The sequence below is a fragment of the Calliopsis andreniformis genome, chromosome 9 (assembly GCF_051401765.1).
Source record: "Calliopsis andreniformis isolate RMS-2024a chromosome 9, iyCalAndr_principal, whole genome shotgun sequence".
Taxonomy (NCBI): Eukaryota; Metazoa; Arthropoda; class Insecta; order Hymenoptera; family Andrenidae; genus Calliopsis; species Calliopsis andreniformis.
In genome coordinates, this window is record NC_135070.1 from 13,734,769 (window position 1) to 13,752,515 (window position 17,747).

The following is a 17,747-nucleotide window of genomic DNA, read 5'->3' on the forward strand; positions in this document are numbered from 1 at the left end:
TAACTGAAGTTACTAGTATAAACTGAAAGTAGAATAGTACTTTATAATCTAGGATAATTTAGTTGTTCTATCTTATAGTGAAGTAGATTTCTTATGAGAATGTTAAGGGTTTGACATTAAACTAAAAGTAATTTATTGACGATTAACGAATTAAACATAATTATTGAGTTAGTTGATGAGGACCGAAAGTACTTTGAAATATATTATTTTGTAATGATATACCCTGTTAATTAAACTGAATTTAAAGATTAAAAGATCTAAAATTTTCACTAACTTACATTTCGAATTAAAGTTTATGAAAGTACTTACAAATAATTACATTTTCATAGATTCAATGACAGAGCCATTTACCTCACAATCGAGAATTTATTGTAAAAATTCTAATTAAATTCCCTGTTTGACACACTATAATAACTCACAATTTAGCGGATTACATGAGGCACCTAATACACTCCTAATATTCAAGTGTGTAATTTACAAACTGTTGTAATACTCGTGGCCTAGAAAATTACAGTTGGCTATCTATACATGTATCACTCGTTCACATACATTGTATGACGAGTGTTATGCTTAAATAATCTATAACGAATGTCTTTCTCCCTTGTCTACACTGAAATGTAGCAATGACTTCTGACCAGCACAAAGAAGAATGCAGCAAAAGAAATTCGCTCCAAATGAATAAAGAGAATCCGTAAATCAAAGTAGTGTCAAGTTCAAGTCGATAGCTTTTGGAATGATTTATGCATACTTAAGAGCATATGTCACGTGTGATTGAGAAATTAGTACCTGCTATCACTCGACATAAACCATGAGAACTGAGGGGTACTCTGACATTTCGATTACTGTGTCTAGTTTTTTCTTAAAATGCACTGGACTATGGATGACGAGTAGTGATACAGAAGAACGTCGAAGCAAGATCGCCTTAGCTTACGTAGTCTGGACAGTAATGCTTTCTTTCCTTATCGAGTTAAGGGATTTGTATTTCACCTGGGGTGATTTCAGCGTGAGTATGTCAAATTTATAATCCTATAGTTTTTAATTTATATAACTGTTAACGTCCTATGACACCGAGATCTGCAGAAACCTTTTAAATAACAGGAAAATAAAAATAAATATTTTAGTGATACTATTCATTTTCCTAATATTTTTATTCTATGTTAGTTTCATTAATATATTTAATTTTTAAGTATGGTTAGACCTCGGTTAACCAACTTAATACCAGATTTCAATATTAATTCAATCTTCCTATAGACTTTCTTAAAATCATAGCGTGAGTTTCAGTCATTATTTCGATGTACCCTGATTGTTAATAAGACAAAGGGTTAAACGATGTCTTACTGCAGTGAAAGATAATATTTATATAGATGTGACTTTTTTAGGCTGCTCTCTATGTTTTTTGCAACGTGTTAAGTCTAACTATAGCTTCGATTAAGGTTGTCGTCATAATAGCACGTAGAGTTGAGTTCATTGGCTTGATTCAGTATATGCAAGAACATTTCTGGAACACCGATTACAATTATCATGAGAAAAAAATTTTAGCAAATTCTAGGAAGACGTGTATTTTTTTTATTACCATCGTCACCTTTATTGGCCACTGTGCTATTGTCAGTTATATTGTAACACCGCTTTTTGGTGAGTCAAGATAACAATGAAATTACCCTTTTATTCTTGCGCAAAACATGCTGTACTAATGGGAATAAATAGTCAATTAAATGTGTTTGGATTTTAGTGAATGCAGGAAAAAATAAATCTGAGAGGATACTTCCATTCAATATGTGGCTCGATTTACCATTGTCAGTTACACCCTACTATGAAATGATGTTCTGTGTACAGGTACTATTAGCTCACTTACTTATAATCTGATAGAAAGTTCCCTGTATTTTTAATGGATTCTTATATAAAATAAAAATTCTGTGCAACTAGAGTCTTTTTCTGTTTTAAAATCCTGGGCACCACAGAGTTAAGAGCTAGTGCTCAGTGTCTCCATGAGATAGGGTTCCATTAAATGCATACTTTTCCTGAATAAATAATATATACTGGAAAAATATACTACTTTACAATCTTTACCTTCACTATAGACTCTTTTATTATAGGTGGCAACGCTCTACCCCATTGGCGTGTGCTACTTCAGTTTTGACAACATTCTGTGCATAATGAGCTTGCATGTTGCTGGTCAGTTTCGAGTCCTTCAAGACAGATTAACGAGGCTGTTGAATCTGAAGGAAATTAATGATAAAAATGGCAATATTGACCTAATAAATTCTGCTAACAGCTCTTATACGAAATTGCAAAATTGCATTCGTCAGCATCAGGAACTTATCAATTTCTGTGAAAAGCTCGAGAATGTGTTCACGCGTATTATACTTGCGCAGGTGTTAGTTTTCAGCATTTTGATTTGTCTCTTTGGATACCAAGTAGTTCTGGTTCGTATATATACACCTATTCAGATTTAATTGTAATATCCATGCCCTTTCTCATGCAGTTTTGTAAATATTTATCATATCAGAATATATAAAACATGAATCGATTCGATAAAAAGTTTCTAATATTCTTTCCTTTAGATTTCTTTCTTTCCTTATGCAGGGAGATTCAACGTCGGCGAGACGATTCATTTTTATCTTCCTCCTAGTGGGGAGTTCATCCTTACTACTGATGTTCACATACAGCTGTCACGGTTTAATAGAGCAAAGCGATAACGTTGGCAATGCAGCATACTCAGCACCGTGGACGCTTATGCCAATGACTGAAGCTGGGAAAATGCTTCGACACGATATAATGATAATCATGTTACGATCTAAACGAATTTGTTGTTTAACCGCGAACGGATTTTTCCCTATCTCTTTGGAAACTTACATCTCGGTAATCAACGTTGTTTTTTTTTTTAATTAAATTACAGTTTCCTACGAGGAATTAAATAATAAAATAGTATTAATATATGTTACAGATTTTGAGCACTGCAGTGTCGTACTTCACATTATTGAGGCAAAGCTCACAGAGTATTATTGAAAACTAGTTAATTAATGATAGTTACTTGAAAGAAACTATTTAAGGGCATAGTAAATATTAAACAATTTAACATGCTTTGGATTTCTGACTAATTAAAAACAAATAATTTACCTCATATTGATTCTAAAATTAAAGTTATTAAAAAGTATGTACGTTTTTGTATAATTGATACGAACAGTAATTATTTTATAAACCACTTCCCACCGCGTTGTTCTTGTTATACGTTTCTTCTACTTAAACGTGTCTGACATAAAAATGGAGTCACAGCTGATATTTCTGATAATTCAAGTCTGTGCAAGTTGTATCAGAAAATAGAACACTTCGGAGGGTAAGATTATATAGGGTATTCGATAACAAGTGTTAAAAATGTTAACAGGTGATACTACATGAGAACCTGTGACGAAAATCAAGAATGATAAACTTATGTTTCGGGCTTCGTTTTAGAATTATTAATCATTGGAACAACGTCTAGAATTTGTGTGAAATGTGTCTAACATGAGACTTATTCTACTAACGATGTGCTTTGGCTAGGGAAGATACAGTCAAATCAGTAGAATAAGCCTCGAGTCAGACATAGAAAAATCAGTGGAGTAAGACCTAAGTCAGACAAATTTTAGGCAGTTTAGGCGTGTTATTAAGTATTTGCAATTTATTAGTGGCAATTTAGAAGGAAATGCAGTAATCGATGATCACATACTAATTAGCACTCTTACCCTATGAATTCAAGGTTTCTTCATTATCTTTGTGTCTAGAATTGTTCTTTCAAAAATGTTCATTCACTTAAATCGTTATACAAAGTATCCATTCGTTTCTGATAGACTTTAACCATAGCCTCTGTCGTCTTCGAAGAACCATTCACTTTGGTTTCAAGTATCCTCATCGTGTTTCAAGATTCATTAAAAGTCCCTGCGGTTGAGGAACGCAGCTGTTGATAGTTACTAGGTTCGCAGAGGGATTCGTAGAATTATGTGTAGTATTATGAATATCTTACCGAGTAAGTGCAACGCTCTTTCACCGAAAGGCATCATTTTCATTTTTTACTCATGCATAATGTCACTTTTCCTCCCTCGGAGGTATAGAATTGTAAAATAGAGATACAATATAGTATGAAATGAAGGGATGAAAAGTTAATGATAGATCAAAGAGATTTGCCCGCCTGACTGTGATATGTCGATAATCATTAGCAAGTCCCTCATGTCATTTCAATGTCTGAATTGAGCACTCATTTATTGGAACGTCGATATGCCACTTACGGCCAATGATGATTTTTCGATCTTCCTCACGACTAATTGTTTGAAGCTTGCTGGCTATTGGAAAGGGACTAATCGTGTTGAAAGATGTATCCAAAATTTCTTAATTACTACTGGTATTTCCGGATGTTTTTGGGTATTTTTCATCATAGCGATAGATGTACAGCATAACGTGAACAGCATTGACGTAAATATATAAAAGTGATATTACTGAACTCCGTTTAAAGTAACAAAGTAGTTTCGATTTGCAATTTCTCCGTGGTATTGACATGCTTTTATGAATCTCTCTGTACTTGGTCTTAAATTTCTATTTTTATGATCGTAGGACTACCTTTATGGTCTGTGCAATTTAATCACATTGTGTTTGGGTTTATTCAAATTATTTCTCATGCTTTGGTACAGAGAGGAATTCTATCATTTAGTGAACTTTTTACGAAAAGAATTTCTCAGTTCCACTTACGACAGCTATGAGACAGTGATCGTGAACGAATGTAGACGCATGTCTACTTTCTTCGTTTGCTGCTTCACCTTCTTTGCTCAGGGAACGCTTCTTAACTACAGTTTACATCCACTTCTAGGTAAATATCTGTACCAAAATTTCGTTTCGTGTGAAATATTTTTGGCGATGACAGACTGTGTTTTGAATTTGTTGCAGATAGAATTGGAACAAATGAAACTGGACGGGCGCTTCCATTTAAAATATGGTACGATTGGGCTACATATACGCCATACTATCAGACATGCTACATAGCACAGGTACTACGAATATTTATGGGCTGCTATTTCGAATTTCATTTTAGATTTTCGTTTGTATCAGAGGAACCATCTAGTTTATTTCAAACATAGTTCTTCACTAATAATACCTTACAGGTAATATACTTACTTATATGTTAAAGTAACAATAAGAGGATTCTGTAATTTTATCGGAGATCCATGTCCTACAAATATCTCGAATTTTCTAAACTTATTTCTGCTCTTAGTCTAACATACAGGTATATTAAATGTAAGACATTATTATTGCAAAATGGAGGCAACTCGGACATTATGGTATAGAACATTTTGTGTTCCATTTGAGCTTCTCTCCCATCCCTTAGAATATTTCAACATGTACTTGTTACACTATGCAAACTGCAAATATGAATGATTCACGTACTTTATTCATATTGCATTCACAGATTTACTCTATCTATCACTGCGGCTTGTACTATTTTAGTTTCGACAACTTTCTGTGTATAATAACTCTACATATTGCTGGCCAATTCCGTATATTACAATACAGATTAACGACTCTGAACAGTATGAGCAGTAAAGGAGGAAATGGAAAAAATTCAACAAGGAGACATTACATTGCATTCAGAAACTGCGTTCAGCAGCATCAAACACTTATTGAGTATTGTAAAAAGGTCGAAGCTACATTCAGTCTATTTGCTCTCGTGCAAGTAATAGTATTCAGCTTGCTAATCTGTCTCGTTGGCTATCAGATACTTACGGTGAGTAGGTCAGAATTTAAATTATCACAACGTGGACAAACGAGTGTACGATATTTTCATTATATTTGGAACATATTACGTACCATAGGCAGATACAACAATTGCAAGACGCGTTATTTTTATCTGTCACATCGGAGGATCTATGTCACAGCTTTTTATGTTTACCTATGGTTGCGATTGTATAACAAGGGACAGTATGAACGTAGCGACAGGAGTATATGCAGGACCGTGGACTCAACTGTCTATGAAGAAGAGTGGAAAAATGTTGCGAAAGGACTCGATACTCGTAATCTTGCGGTCCAGCGTACCCTGTAGTATAACAGCCTGTGGATTTTCATCAATATCTCTCGAAACGTACACTAAGGTACTTAATACTAGATTTTTGTAATTAGTAATTTGTTAATACATTAATTCTTTCGACTTTATTTTATCGATCTGTTTTTGTTTAAATGGCAAAGAAGAAGAATGTAAGGCAATAAAACCTGCACTGTAATAAAAATATTTGCAAATAATCACATCATTAATTTCAAGAAAGATTAATTTATAGTCGGGTGTTGCAATTTCTCTGTTGCAGGTATTAAGTACTGCAGTGTCGTACTTCACATTGTTGACCCGGAGTAGCGTGGCGTAAATGGTGTAAATACGCGACTTGTTCCATTTGCGTAAGGTAAAAACAAAGTAGATTATTTTTATTGAAAAGAGAATATTCTTGTTATGTGGAAGGGAAGAATTATAATAATAGGAATATCATTGTTGCAATAAAAATGTGATATGAAAGAAGAATAATTAATTACCAAATTCTGGTTGCAACTTAGCTAGTTAATTATAAGGGTGTGTAATAATGTATTAGAAAATATGGGGCATTTTCTCGGGATAGAGCTGAAGAAAATTAAAATAACTTCAAATTCATGAATGTCTGAAGAAGCTTAGCTTTTCAGTTATACTTATTTTGTACTATCCATGGTCTGTTATTTTTTTTAAGGTTCATAATTCTCTGTAAAGTTAGACAAACTGAGTTCTAAAAGACTCAGTAGTACGATTAAACTGAAAATATTTTTTATACATATTATATTTATAAATAATTTTAATAATAGATTGTATGATCATTACTTTTTATTATTTGATTCATTAAAATATAATAATCAAAAAATTGCGATTAAAAATGAATGGAATCTTATACATTTAGATTTTTCTCATTGTCTCTGTCTAGAACCTACCTCCTAAAAATGTCCCATATTTTCTGATACACCTTATCTATTGTACGTCTTTTCACTTTACCCGTAATTCATTTTTTTCTAGTAGATTTTAACCGTAGCCTCTATCCTTCTTCGAAAAACTATTGACTAGTGTCAAGTTCCCTCATCGTGTTTTAACATTCATTAAAAGTCTCTGTGGCGAGAAACGCAGCTGTTGATCAGTACTTCTTTCGCAGAGGGATTCGTATAATTATGTTCTGTATTATGAATATTTTATCGACTATGCGCAGTTCTCTTTTACCGAAAGGTTTCATTTTCGTCTGTACTCATGCATAATATCACTTTTCCACCCTCAAAGGTATAGAATTGTAGAATAAAGATACACATAGTATGAAATTAAAGGGTAAAGAGATAATGATAGATGAAAACGATTTGCATGCCTCGCCGCGACATGGCGATAATAGGTAAATCCCTTGTGTCGCTTCAATATCTGAATTGAGTATTCATTTATTGGGACTTCGATATGTCACTTACGAACAATGACGATTTTTCTGTTGTGCTAACAATTACTTGCTTGAAAATTGCTGGCTATTGGAGAGCAGCTACTCGCATTCAACAATGCATCTATAATTTCTTAATTACTAGTGGTGCCTCCGGATGCTTGTGGGTATTTTTTATCGCAGTAATAGATTTATGCCATAACTTGGACAACATTGACGTAAGTATAAAAAAATAATATTGAGCTGCGTTTGAAGTAACAAAAAAGAAGTAGTTATTTTCCTGAGGTATTGGCATGCATTTATGAACCTCTCTGTATACGATCTTAAGTTTCTATTTTTATGTTCGTAGGACTGCCTTTATGGCCTCTGCAATTTAATCACATTGAGTTTGGCTTTATTCAAATTATTTCTCATGCTTTGGTACAGAAAGGAATTCTATCATTTAGTGAACTTTTTACGAAAAGAATTTCTCAATTCTACTTACGACAGCTATGAGACAGTGATCGTGAATCGTTGTAGGCGCATCTCTACTTTCTTCGTTTGCTGCTTCACCTTCTTTGCTCAGGGAACGCTCCTTAACTATAGTTTAAGTCCGATTATAGGTAAATGCCTGAAACAAAATTCTACTTTGAGTGAATTTTTTTTACTGATGAAAAATTGTTTTTCATTCATTCCAGATAATATTGGAAAAAATGTGACGGGTCGACCACTTCCGGCTAAGGTGTGGACAGATTGGGCTGGAGATACACCATACTATGAGATACTGTATACAGCACAGGTACTTATTATCTTTATTGCAAATATATAGTATAAAATAAAATGAAAAAGAGTATCTACAGGCATTTTATTCCCAAAAGACGCATTTTAACTCTCTGTCCTTTTTATAAGTATTACTTACAACTTTTTAATTATACATATTACAGATATGAAGTAGTCACATTCTTTATCCATATTACATTTACAGATTTACTCTATCTATCACGGCGGCTTGTACTATTTTAGTTTCGACAACTTTCTGTGTATAATAACTGTACATGTAGCTGGTCAGTTTCGTATATTGCAATACAGACTAGCGGTTCTGAACAGCGCGAACAGTAGAAAAAACAATGGTAAAAATTCTGCAAAAGAGCATTACATTACATTTAAAAATTGTGTTCAGCAACATCAAATACTTATTGAGTATTGCAAGAAGATCGAAGCTACATTCAGTATATTCGCTCTGGTGCAAGTAGTAATATTCAGCTTGCTAATCTGTCTCGTTGGCTATCAGATAATTACGGTGAGTAGGTCAGAATTTTAATTATCACAACGTGAACAAACGAGTGTACGATATTTTCATTATATTTAGAACGTATTACGTACCATAGGCAGATGCAACAATTGCAAGACGCGTTATTTTTATCTGTCACATCGGAGGATCTATGTCACAGCTTTTTATGTTTACCTATGGTTGCGATTGTATAACAAGGGACAGTATGAACGTAGCGACAGGAGTATATGCAGGACCGTGGACTCAATTGTCTATGAACAAGAGTGGCAAAATGCTGCGAAAGGACTCGATACTCGTAATCTTGCGGTCCAGCGTACCTTGCAGTATAACAGCCTGTGGATTTTCATCAATATCCCTCGAAACATATACTAAGGTACTTAATACTAGATTTTTGTAATTTCTAATTCGTCATTATATTAATTTTTTCGGCTTTATCGACGAGTTTCGCTTCGTTAATTTAACGAAATGTCAACTTGTAGCCAGGTCCTGCAATTTCTCTGTTGCAGGTCTTAAGTACTGCAGTGTCATACTTCACATTGCTAAGCCAAAGCGCCGAGACGGAGATGAAGTAAATATTCGATGCATTCCAGTTACGTAAGGTAAACAGAAAGTAGATTATTTTTATTCAGAGTATATTCTTGTTATCTGAGGGGAAAAAATAGAAATATTTGTATTGAAATAAAAATGTGATATAAAACGAAAATTAGAGACTACGAAATTGCTGTTGACTCTTAGTTCCTTCATTATAACCCGGAATAGAGATATATGAAAAACAATTGCATTGTAATCGTAATTAAAAGTTAGATTACAGTTTACTCAACTCTGAGAGGCACTATCGGTCTCAGAGGGTGCATCTTTTCAACTTTCACAACTCAGAGGATGTACATCTTTTCACTTTACTCCTAATCCATTCCTCTCTGATAGATTTTAACTTCATAACCGTAGCCTATATCCTTCTTCGAAAAACCATTGACTTTAATTTCAAGTACTCTCATCAAGTTGTAGAAAAATGCAGCTAGTAACGATCTCAATATATGCTCAACCGCGGTCTGTTTCCTCTCATAATTCACTCCACGGCGAGGGCTAAACGCATATTTATCACTTTCAGGAAATTTGTAGTCATTCAGACTGAACATTCTGTTATACTTAAATAAAACTGAAGTTAAATAACAAAACTCTTACTTCTATTTTATCATTAATTTTAATGAAGAAGTATATGTTTTATCTTACCCACCTTCAGGGTGTAATATCCTTAAGAGTAGTCTAGCTTCCTCGAGGGATAAAATGGTAGAAAACTGAAGAGACCTATCGTTCAGAATTGAAGCTGATCATATAATGTTCGGTACGACATCACGGGAATTACTGCTTCATTTATTTGTCACGAAGGTGTCTCGATCGCTGTTCTTAAATCGTGAATAATTCATCACCGATTCATACTCTGTGACACCTTTGTTTCACGCGGGACAAATCGAAGAGACACTGTACTCACGATAGATGCTAAAGAAATAGAACAGGTCAAAGCGTTGTCAGTAAGTAGATTACACGTTCCTTGATATTTTGCGAAGTTTAAAGTGGAGACTGTCATACGAGCTCAGGAGAAATAAAATTGACTTGCACGAAGTCTATCATGCGTTCCAAGGGAGACAACGATATTTCTATCGTTTTAACATCTTTCCTTATGAAGATTGTTGGCTTATGGCCAGCAACGAATTTCACGGAACAACGCCGTAGAAAATATGCATTGATGTACACACTCAATGCGATCTTCATTGCTACATGTATCGCAATTAGGGACTTTTACTTCTCGTTGGGCAATTTTAACGTGAGTATTGAATATTTTTAAGTCCTTATTTTGAATGCATTATTGAGGATAGAAAAATATAAAGTAGATTGAATACAACATTTTATTCAATCACTTAATTCGGGAGCATTATTAAATAATTATTCTTTATAGAAAGTTAGCAAGATATGGATGTTCTGAATAGTACAAAATAAAATTCTTAAATAATGTTATGACTTTGATGCAAATACATTTATGCAATGAATATTCATGTTTTACGTGAAATTGACTGCAAAATTAGCTAACACTCTTTCAATTTTAGGATTGCGTTTTTGTCGCTTGCAATATCTTATATTTAATGATCGTATTCTACAAAATCATCGTTTTGTGCATACACAAAAAGCAGTTCTACGAGTTAGTTCTGTTCACAGAAAAGAACTTTTGGCATTCGAACTACAATGTTCAAGAAAAGTTGATTTTGACAGATTGCAGGAGAATATGTGGGATTTTTATCATTGTATTGAGTTTTTGTGCTCAAGGTACCTGCGCTGGTTATATGGTAACACCTTTATTAGGTAAGTTGAGTATTTGAAATTGTCGTGAGCAATAAATTATTAATTATTTCCTTTGTCAACTCAAATGAAATTTTTCACTTGACTTTTAAACTCTTTCAACGTGATCATGATTTTGTTTATGAAAGATACTTTCTTTATTTTGTAGCGAATATCGGAAGAAATGAGTCCGATAGGATATTACCCTTCAATATGTGGGTGAACTTTCCTACAGGATTGTCGCCCTACTTTGAGATATTATTTACAATACAGGTATATCAATTATCAATAAATCAATTATCGCGTCAGATACTTCGATTAAAATAAAGCTTTTTCACCTTATTATACAAATCGTGCTCGTGACTCTGCTATTACTTCTATATCACTTCAAATAATATTGCTCGACTTTCGATAAAAACTTTAGCATACAAAAATAAATTACGTTTATACAGGTTCTGTGCGTGTACCACGTTGGCACATGTTACATCTGCTTCGATAATTTTTTGTGTCTGGTGAATCTACACGTAGCCAGTCAATTTCGCATATTGCAATATAGGCTGAAAAACTTGACAGACTCCTTCCACAAGGAAGCAGACAGCTTAGAGTTGGAAAAGAACCAAACAGAGATGTGTTACAAAAAATTGAGAAGCTGTGTTCAACAGCACCAGATGCTTATAGAATATTGCAGCGAGCTTGAGAATGTATTCACATTAATCGTCCTAGGTCAAGTGCTTTTCTTGGCCATGATCATTTGTCTCGTCGGATATCAACTATTTTTGGTTAGCGTACTCCCAATACTATCACCTCAGATTTTTAATTAAACAGTAACTCTATTTATTTATTAGAATTCTATAGTGACGCATAAATCTGTTAAGAAAATTCTTACGCGATTTTTTAATTCACTAATAAATTCCCATACCCACTTATAATAATTCCAAGAACATTTTGACATTCTGTGCAGTTGTTTAATATTTATGCAGACAGACTCACCTCCTTCTCGAAGCGTCAGTTTAGTCCTGAACTTGGGTGGAACTATGTGTCAACTCCTGATGTTCACCTATAGTTGCGATGGCTTAGTACAGCAGAGCTCCAATATTGGTAGAGCAATATTCTCGGGGCCGTGGACCACTCTGCCAATGAATAAAGTTGGCAGAACCGTGCGCAGAAATATAATAATAATTACTCTGAGAACGACTAGGTGTTGCAGTTTAACAGCCAGCGGGTTCTTTCCGGTGTCTCTGGAGACCTACACCGGGGTAATAAATTCTTATTATCGATAGTTGATTATCTTATAACTATTGAATATGAATATTACTATTATGGTACATACATTATATTTGGAAATCCATGTTGCAGATCCTCAGTACCGCAATGTCTTATTTTACTTTACTAAGAAATTCATCCTTGGATGTGGAAAATGCGTAACGGCATTCGAGAGGACGTAAAATAGAATTCCTTCCACTTGAAAGAATAGAACTGACAAATAGAACTCTTCTATATTCACATGAAGACTTGATTGAATCCCTTGAATCATTACTCCATATTTCCTGATATGTTTCCTTAAAAAGGAAACAAAGAAAATATTAAGGACTTCAAGGATTTTATCGCATCAGTCTATTCCTACTTGCAAATAAGAGGAATTTCGCCCGCCTCAATGCATCATCACGATTGTCACAAGCTCCATACAATTTACTATGCCTTGGATCGTTTCCATCGACCTATGAATAATGCACAACCCATCACTTCACGCGACTGTGGTTGCGATAGTAATAGCTTGAAGGCATGTCACAGTTGATCAGATCAAAGCTTTTTTATGGAACTGGACATTGTAATATTTTACGAAAATCGATAGATTTCACGTAAGGTGACAGCTAACTAGCAGTTTCCCAGTTATTCGATGTTCGTCATGCGGGAGGTGCAAAGTAAAGACTTCTCCGTTACTGTGACATGTTTATTGATAAAAATATGCGGCGTATGGTTAGCAGATAGTCGAGAGGAGCAACGACAACGAAATCTTGCACTGTTGAACACGATCATGCTTCTTAGTATCGCCACGGGCATCGCGTTCAGGGATATCTATTTTTCGTGGGGGAACTTTGGTGTAAGTAATATTTCGATATATTCACTACAGGTTTATATAATTATTATAATTGTAAAACATTTAAATGATGATTTAAGATGAGATCCACAAAGTGGGTACTTTTTACATATTTCTTCTTTGAAGTAATTGTCTTAAGACCGCCGTATTTTTTAACCGAGAATAATGAATTTAGAAAATTGCAACAGGCTAGCGGTATGCTGCTTCAGCTAGTACACTATGAATTCAGCATACCTTTTTTGCCATTATGAATAAATTTTTGAGTTGACTTTCATGCATGTTGAGTCAATTATTTTATGATTTTAGGATTGCGTTTATATCAGCTGTAATATTCTGTACTTGACAAACATCTTTTTTAAGATTGGTGTAATGTATGCACACAGAGTGGATTTCTTTGATTTAGTGTTGTTCACGTTTAAGAATTTCTGGCACTTGGATTATGTTCCTGCTGAAAAATTGATTTTGAACGACTGTAAGCGAGTATGTAATATATTCATTACGGTTATTTGCTTCTGTGCCCAAGGCAGCTGCATTGGTTTCCTCATCCCTCCTATTATGGGTAGGTTAAATCCTGATAAAACGTATAAAATGCATTTACAAAATTAAATTTTAAGCTTATTTAAATTGTCATATAGTGCCTTCCAATTTCTTTTATCTTCAATATGCCTTGTGAATATAAGATTATAATGCATTAAATTAAATATAATTGGAATGAAATTTTCGTGTGGAAATTTTAGTGTATATTAATATTATGTCTTTTTCTCATATTCTAGCTAACATTGGAAAGAATGAATCTGAAAGAATATTGCCGTTCAATATGTGGCTCGATTTCCCTATAGAAAAGTCGCCTATTTTTGAAGCACTATTTACAATACAGGTATTACCTATTTAATTACTATCAACCCAATGCTACTAGAAACAAGAATGAATTATTTTTCTGGCGAATCGAACTCATTTATTATACATTATGTGTGCAGACGATGTCCTTGCAATACGTTGGCATATGTTATATTTGCTTCGACAACTTTTTATGTCTCGCAAATTTTCACGTAGTCAGCCAGTTTCGCATATTGCAATATAGACTGGCAAGTATACACGAATACTATTACAGAGAAATTAATAAGAAGCATAAAAGAGAGTCAGACTGTGCAAACATTTGTTACACGAGATTGAGAGGCTGCGTGGAATATCATCAGATGCTTACCGAATATTGCAGCAAACTCGAGAAAATATTTTCTCAACTTATACTTGGTCAAGTGTTATTCTTAAGTTTAGTAATATGCCTGCTATCATGCCAAATGTTTCTGGTCAGTATACACTATTCTTTCGTATTAATTTATACAGGTTTATAAAATTTTCGAGTAGTAAGACTTTTTCGGATATTTGAGCTTATCATCTTTTATCTAATATTTTAGAATTGTCCTTTTAATTATTCTTCGAACATATTTTACGTATTTAAGATAGTCGAGTATTTAATTGAAAATATAATTTTTCGTTCTTACGTTGTTAATATAGAATTGCATTACTTTATATTTACATGTGCAGTTTCAGGCGCCTTTTCCGAAACGCGTTGGCTTGATGCTTAACATAACTGGATCTCTATGTCAGGCTTTTCTCTTCACATATAGTTGTGACGGTTTGAACCGACATAACGCCCATGTTGGTGAATCTGTTCTTTCAGGACCGTGGTCAAATTTATCCATGGATAAAGTTGGCCGCAGACTGCGAAAGAACGTAATAATGATCATCATGAGATCGAATCATTCATGCTCGTTGACGGCTGGCGGATTCTTTCCTGTGTCGCTGGAAACCTATACTGGAGTATGATTTTAAATAATGGAAAATATTAATTTTAACCCTTAAAGACTATCATAAGTGAAATTTCAGCTCATACAAATTTTGGTTTTAATATTATTAAAAGGACTATAAGATAAAAATGAGCGATAATCATTGTTTGGATATTTTTGGAGACTGTAGTGTTAGTAGTGGTAATTATATCTCAAAGCAGATCATTTATTTTATATATTTTGTTCAATATATAATAAACAAAGTTTGCTTGGATTTTATGATAATTTTTAGGGGTTAAACTGTAAATCTTCTGAGCGCAACTTCACAGATTCCTAAATGTGAAATGTCTTGTTCCAGATTCTCAGCACTGCTATGTCATACTTTACTTTATTAAGGCAGTCATCCTTAAATAATGAATCGTAACTAAATCTCCTTGAATATTTTGTACATGTTCATGAAATTGAAATTTCCCAAGTACGTAAATAAATTTAGTAATTTGTACTTATACTATGAGCACAACGGAAATGCAAATAATTAATAACTTTATTCAGGATGAGATTGTCTTTGTAACATTTCTTCCTTGCGTTTACATAATTCTTATAAGACTAGTAGACAAGTAGACTAGTTTTGTATTTTGTATGTTTTATATTTTATACATTTGTTATTCTTATATATCAGTTCTGGAACTGTTTGTAAAATTTTCTTATAAAAATTGTAAGTGATATTTTGAAAGTTGCTTGTAACTCGTAATTTTTGGCAGCAATTTTGTGAAATAAAAATTCCAATTTACACTGATGAAGATGAAGATATAGAAATTTCTTTATACACTTTTCCATTTAAGGAATGATGGAAAATTAATTTTGGATAAAATAAAAGAAGCGAAAAAAAATATTATAACTACTTGACTATATAAAAACACAGAAAGACTGATAAATAATTTATGGTGGCAAATAATAGCAACGAGCGACGTATGAAACCTTCGCGGTGATGTACTTATACAAACTGTATTTTGCTGTTTGAATATTAATAATAATTAATATAAATTGCTAACAAATACAAACTGTATAACGTAGTTACACAACACATATTTATGTTACTGTGTATCTTGTATAATAGTACTTATTAGATAATAAGTTTTACCTCATCTCTATTACTAGAGAGGTGCGACTTAGGATAATGTGAGAAGTTCTCCAATCTCTGTGTCTCGAAACAGAATTCCCTCCATTTTACAAAAGTTACGTATTCCCATGAAGATTTGAAACCACTGAATTCTTCCTCCACATTTCAACATTAATTAGTCGCGATACGTATTCTCAAAAAGAAAATATTAAAAACTTGAAGGATTTCATTGCATCAGTCTGTTTCTACTTGCAAGTAAAGGGAAGTTCGTTCGCCCTGATGCACCGTCACGATTGTTACACATTCTATACAATTCAGTGCTATGCTTAGGATCACTGCCGTCGATCTATGAATAATGCACAACCCATCTCAGTTCACGCGACAGAGAGTACGTGAGTAATAGGTCGAAGACATGTCACGGTTGATCGGATCAAAGCCTTTTTATGGTACTGGATATTGTAGCATTTTACGAAAATCGATAGATTTCACGCGAGGTGACAGCTAACTAGCAGTTTCCTAGTCATTTCAAGTTCGTCATGCGGGAGGTGCGAAGTAAAGACTTTTCCATTGCTGTAACATGTTTATTGATAAAAGTATGTGGCATATGGTTCGCAGATACTCGAGCGGAGCAACGACAACGAAATCTTGCGTTGTTCAACGTGATCATGCTTCATATTATCGCCACAGGCATCGCGTTCAGGGATATCTATTTTTCGTGGGGGAACTTTGGTGTAAGTAATATTTCGATATATTCATTACAGGTTTATATAATTATTATAATTGTGAAACATTGTAATGGACATTTAAATGACGGATTAAAATGAGATCCATGAAGTGGGTACTTTTTACGTATTTCTTCTTTGAAGTAATTATTATCTTAAGCCAGCAGTATTTTTTAATCGAAGACGATGAATTTAGAAAATTACAGCATGCTATCGGTATACTCCTTCAGCTAGTGCATTCTGAATTCTTCATACATTTTCTCAATTATGAATAAATTTTTGGGGTAACTTTCATGCATGTTGAGTCAATTATTTTATGATTTTAGGACTGCGTTTATATTAGTTGTAATATTCTGTACTTGGCAATCTCCTCTTTCAAAATTGCTACCATATATGTACACAAAGTGGAATTCTTCGATTTAGTGTTGTTCACATTCAAGAATTTCTGGCACTCGAGATACGATCCTGCTGAACAATTGATTATTAATGATTGTAAAAAGTCATGCGGTATATTCATTATGATTGTTTGCATCTGTGCCCAAGGCACTTGCGCTGGTTACCTTATCCCGCCTATTTTGGGTAAGTTAAATCCTGCAAAGGATGAAACATTAGAATTGCATTTTAAGTTCATTAAAATTGCGCTTCAACTTTCATTTTCGAGCTATTAATTGTTGAGGAAACGTCTAAAATGAACGTAACACGTGTCTGACTAGGGGGTTATTCTACTGATTTTGCAGCGCCTGCCCTGATGCCTGGTGCATCGGCAGTAGAATAAGCCCCAAGTCAGACACATTCCACGCAAATTCTACATATGTTTGCAATAATTAATAATGATGTAGAATTACATTTTGAAAGTTCTGACACCTGAACACCTTTTAGTTTATATTAATATCGAAATCTTTTCTTTTATTCCAGCTAACATTGGAAAGAATTATTCTGAAAGAGTACTGCCATTCAATATGTGGCTCGATTTCCCT

General features: G+C 33.8%; 3 protein-coding genes across 3 annotated transcripts; all 3 read left to right on the forward strand.

Moving 5' to 3' along the window:
• The first annotated feature begins 7,465 nt into the window (after positions 1-7,465).
• LOC143183405 (odorant receptor 13a-like) lies at positions 7,466-9,284 on the forward strand. The gene is made up of 7 exons (XM_076384928.1): positions 7,466-7,605; positions 7,698-7,755; positions 7,792-8,044; positions 8,120-8,220; positions 8,407-8,721; positions 8,810-9,085; positions 9,219-9,284. Exons 1-7 carry the CDS (start codon positions 7,466-7,468, stop codon positions 9,282-9,284), a joined length of 1,209 nt encoding a protein of 402 aa, XP_076241043.1.
• A 1,468-nt stretch (positions 9,285-10,752) lies between these two features.
• Positions 10,753-12,563, forward strand: LOC143183406 (odorant receptor 10-like). Its single transcript, XM_076384929.1, has 8 exons — positions 10,753-10,764; positions 10,815-11,067; positions 11,213-11,316; positions 11,496-11,822; positions 11,889-11,929; positions 12,005-12,299; positions 12,400-12,464; positions 12,554-12,563. Exons 1-8 carry the CDS (start codon positions 10,753-10,755, stop codon positions 12,561-12,563), a joined length of 1,107 nt encoding a protein of 368 aa, XP_076241044.1.
• Positions 12,564-13,221: 658 nt separating this feature from the next.
• Positions 13,222-15,403, forward strand: LOC143183407 (odorant receptor 10-like). Its single transcript, XM_076384930.1, has 9 exons — positions 13,222-13,382; positions 13,465-13,621; positions 13,665-13,700; positions 13,777-13,810; positions 13,879-14,018; positions 14,119-14,469; positions 14,557-14,643; positions 14,687-14,962; positions 15,287-15,403. Exons 1-9 carry the CDS (start codon positions 13,222-13,224, stop codon positions 15,350-15,352), a joined length of 1,308 nt encoding a protein of 435 aa, XP_076241045.1. The 3' UTR covers positions 15,353-15,403.
• The last annotated feature ends 2,344 nt before the right edge of the window (positions 15,404-17,747 follow it).

Bases quoted from the DNA above. Each gene is read 5' to 3' on its own strand.
- LOC143183405 (XM_076384928.1), top strand. From the start codon at position 7,466: ATGTCACTTACGAACAATGACGATTTTTCTGTTGTGCTAACAATTACT. The intron at 7,606-7,697 runs GTGGGTATTTTT...CTGCGTTTGAAG, and splicing joins AGTGGTGCCTCCGGATGCTT to TAACAAAAAAGAAGTAGTTA. The intron at 9,086-9,218 runs GTACTTAATACT...TCTCTGTTGCAG, and splicing joins CCCTCGAAACATATACTAAG to GTCTTAAGTACTGCAGTGTC.
- LOC143183406 (XM_076384929.1), top strand. The intron at 11,068-11,212 runs GTAAGTTGAGTA...TTTATTTTGTAG, and splicing joins TATGGTAACACCTTTATTAG to CGAATATCGGAAGAAATGAG. The intron at 11,930-12,004 runs GCGATTTTTTAA...CATTCTGTGCAG, and splicing joins TCTGTTAAGAAAATTCTTAC to TTGTTTAATATTTATGCAGA.
- LOC143183407 (XM_076384930.1), top strand. From the start codon at position 13,222: ATGAGATCCACAAAGTGGGTACTTTTTACATATTTCTTCTTTGAAGTA. The intron at 13,383-13,464 runs GCCATTATGAAT...CGTTTATATCAG, and splicing joins GAATTCAGCATACCTTTTTT to CTGTAATATTCTGTACTTGA. The intron at 14,963-15,286 runs GTATGATTTTAA...GTCTTGTTCCAG, and splicing joins CGCTGGAAACCTATACTGGA to ATTCTCAGCACTGCTATGTC.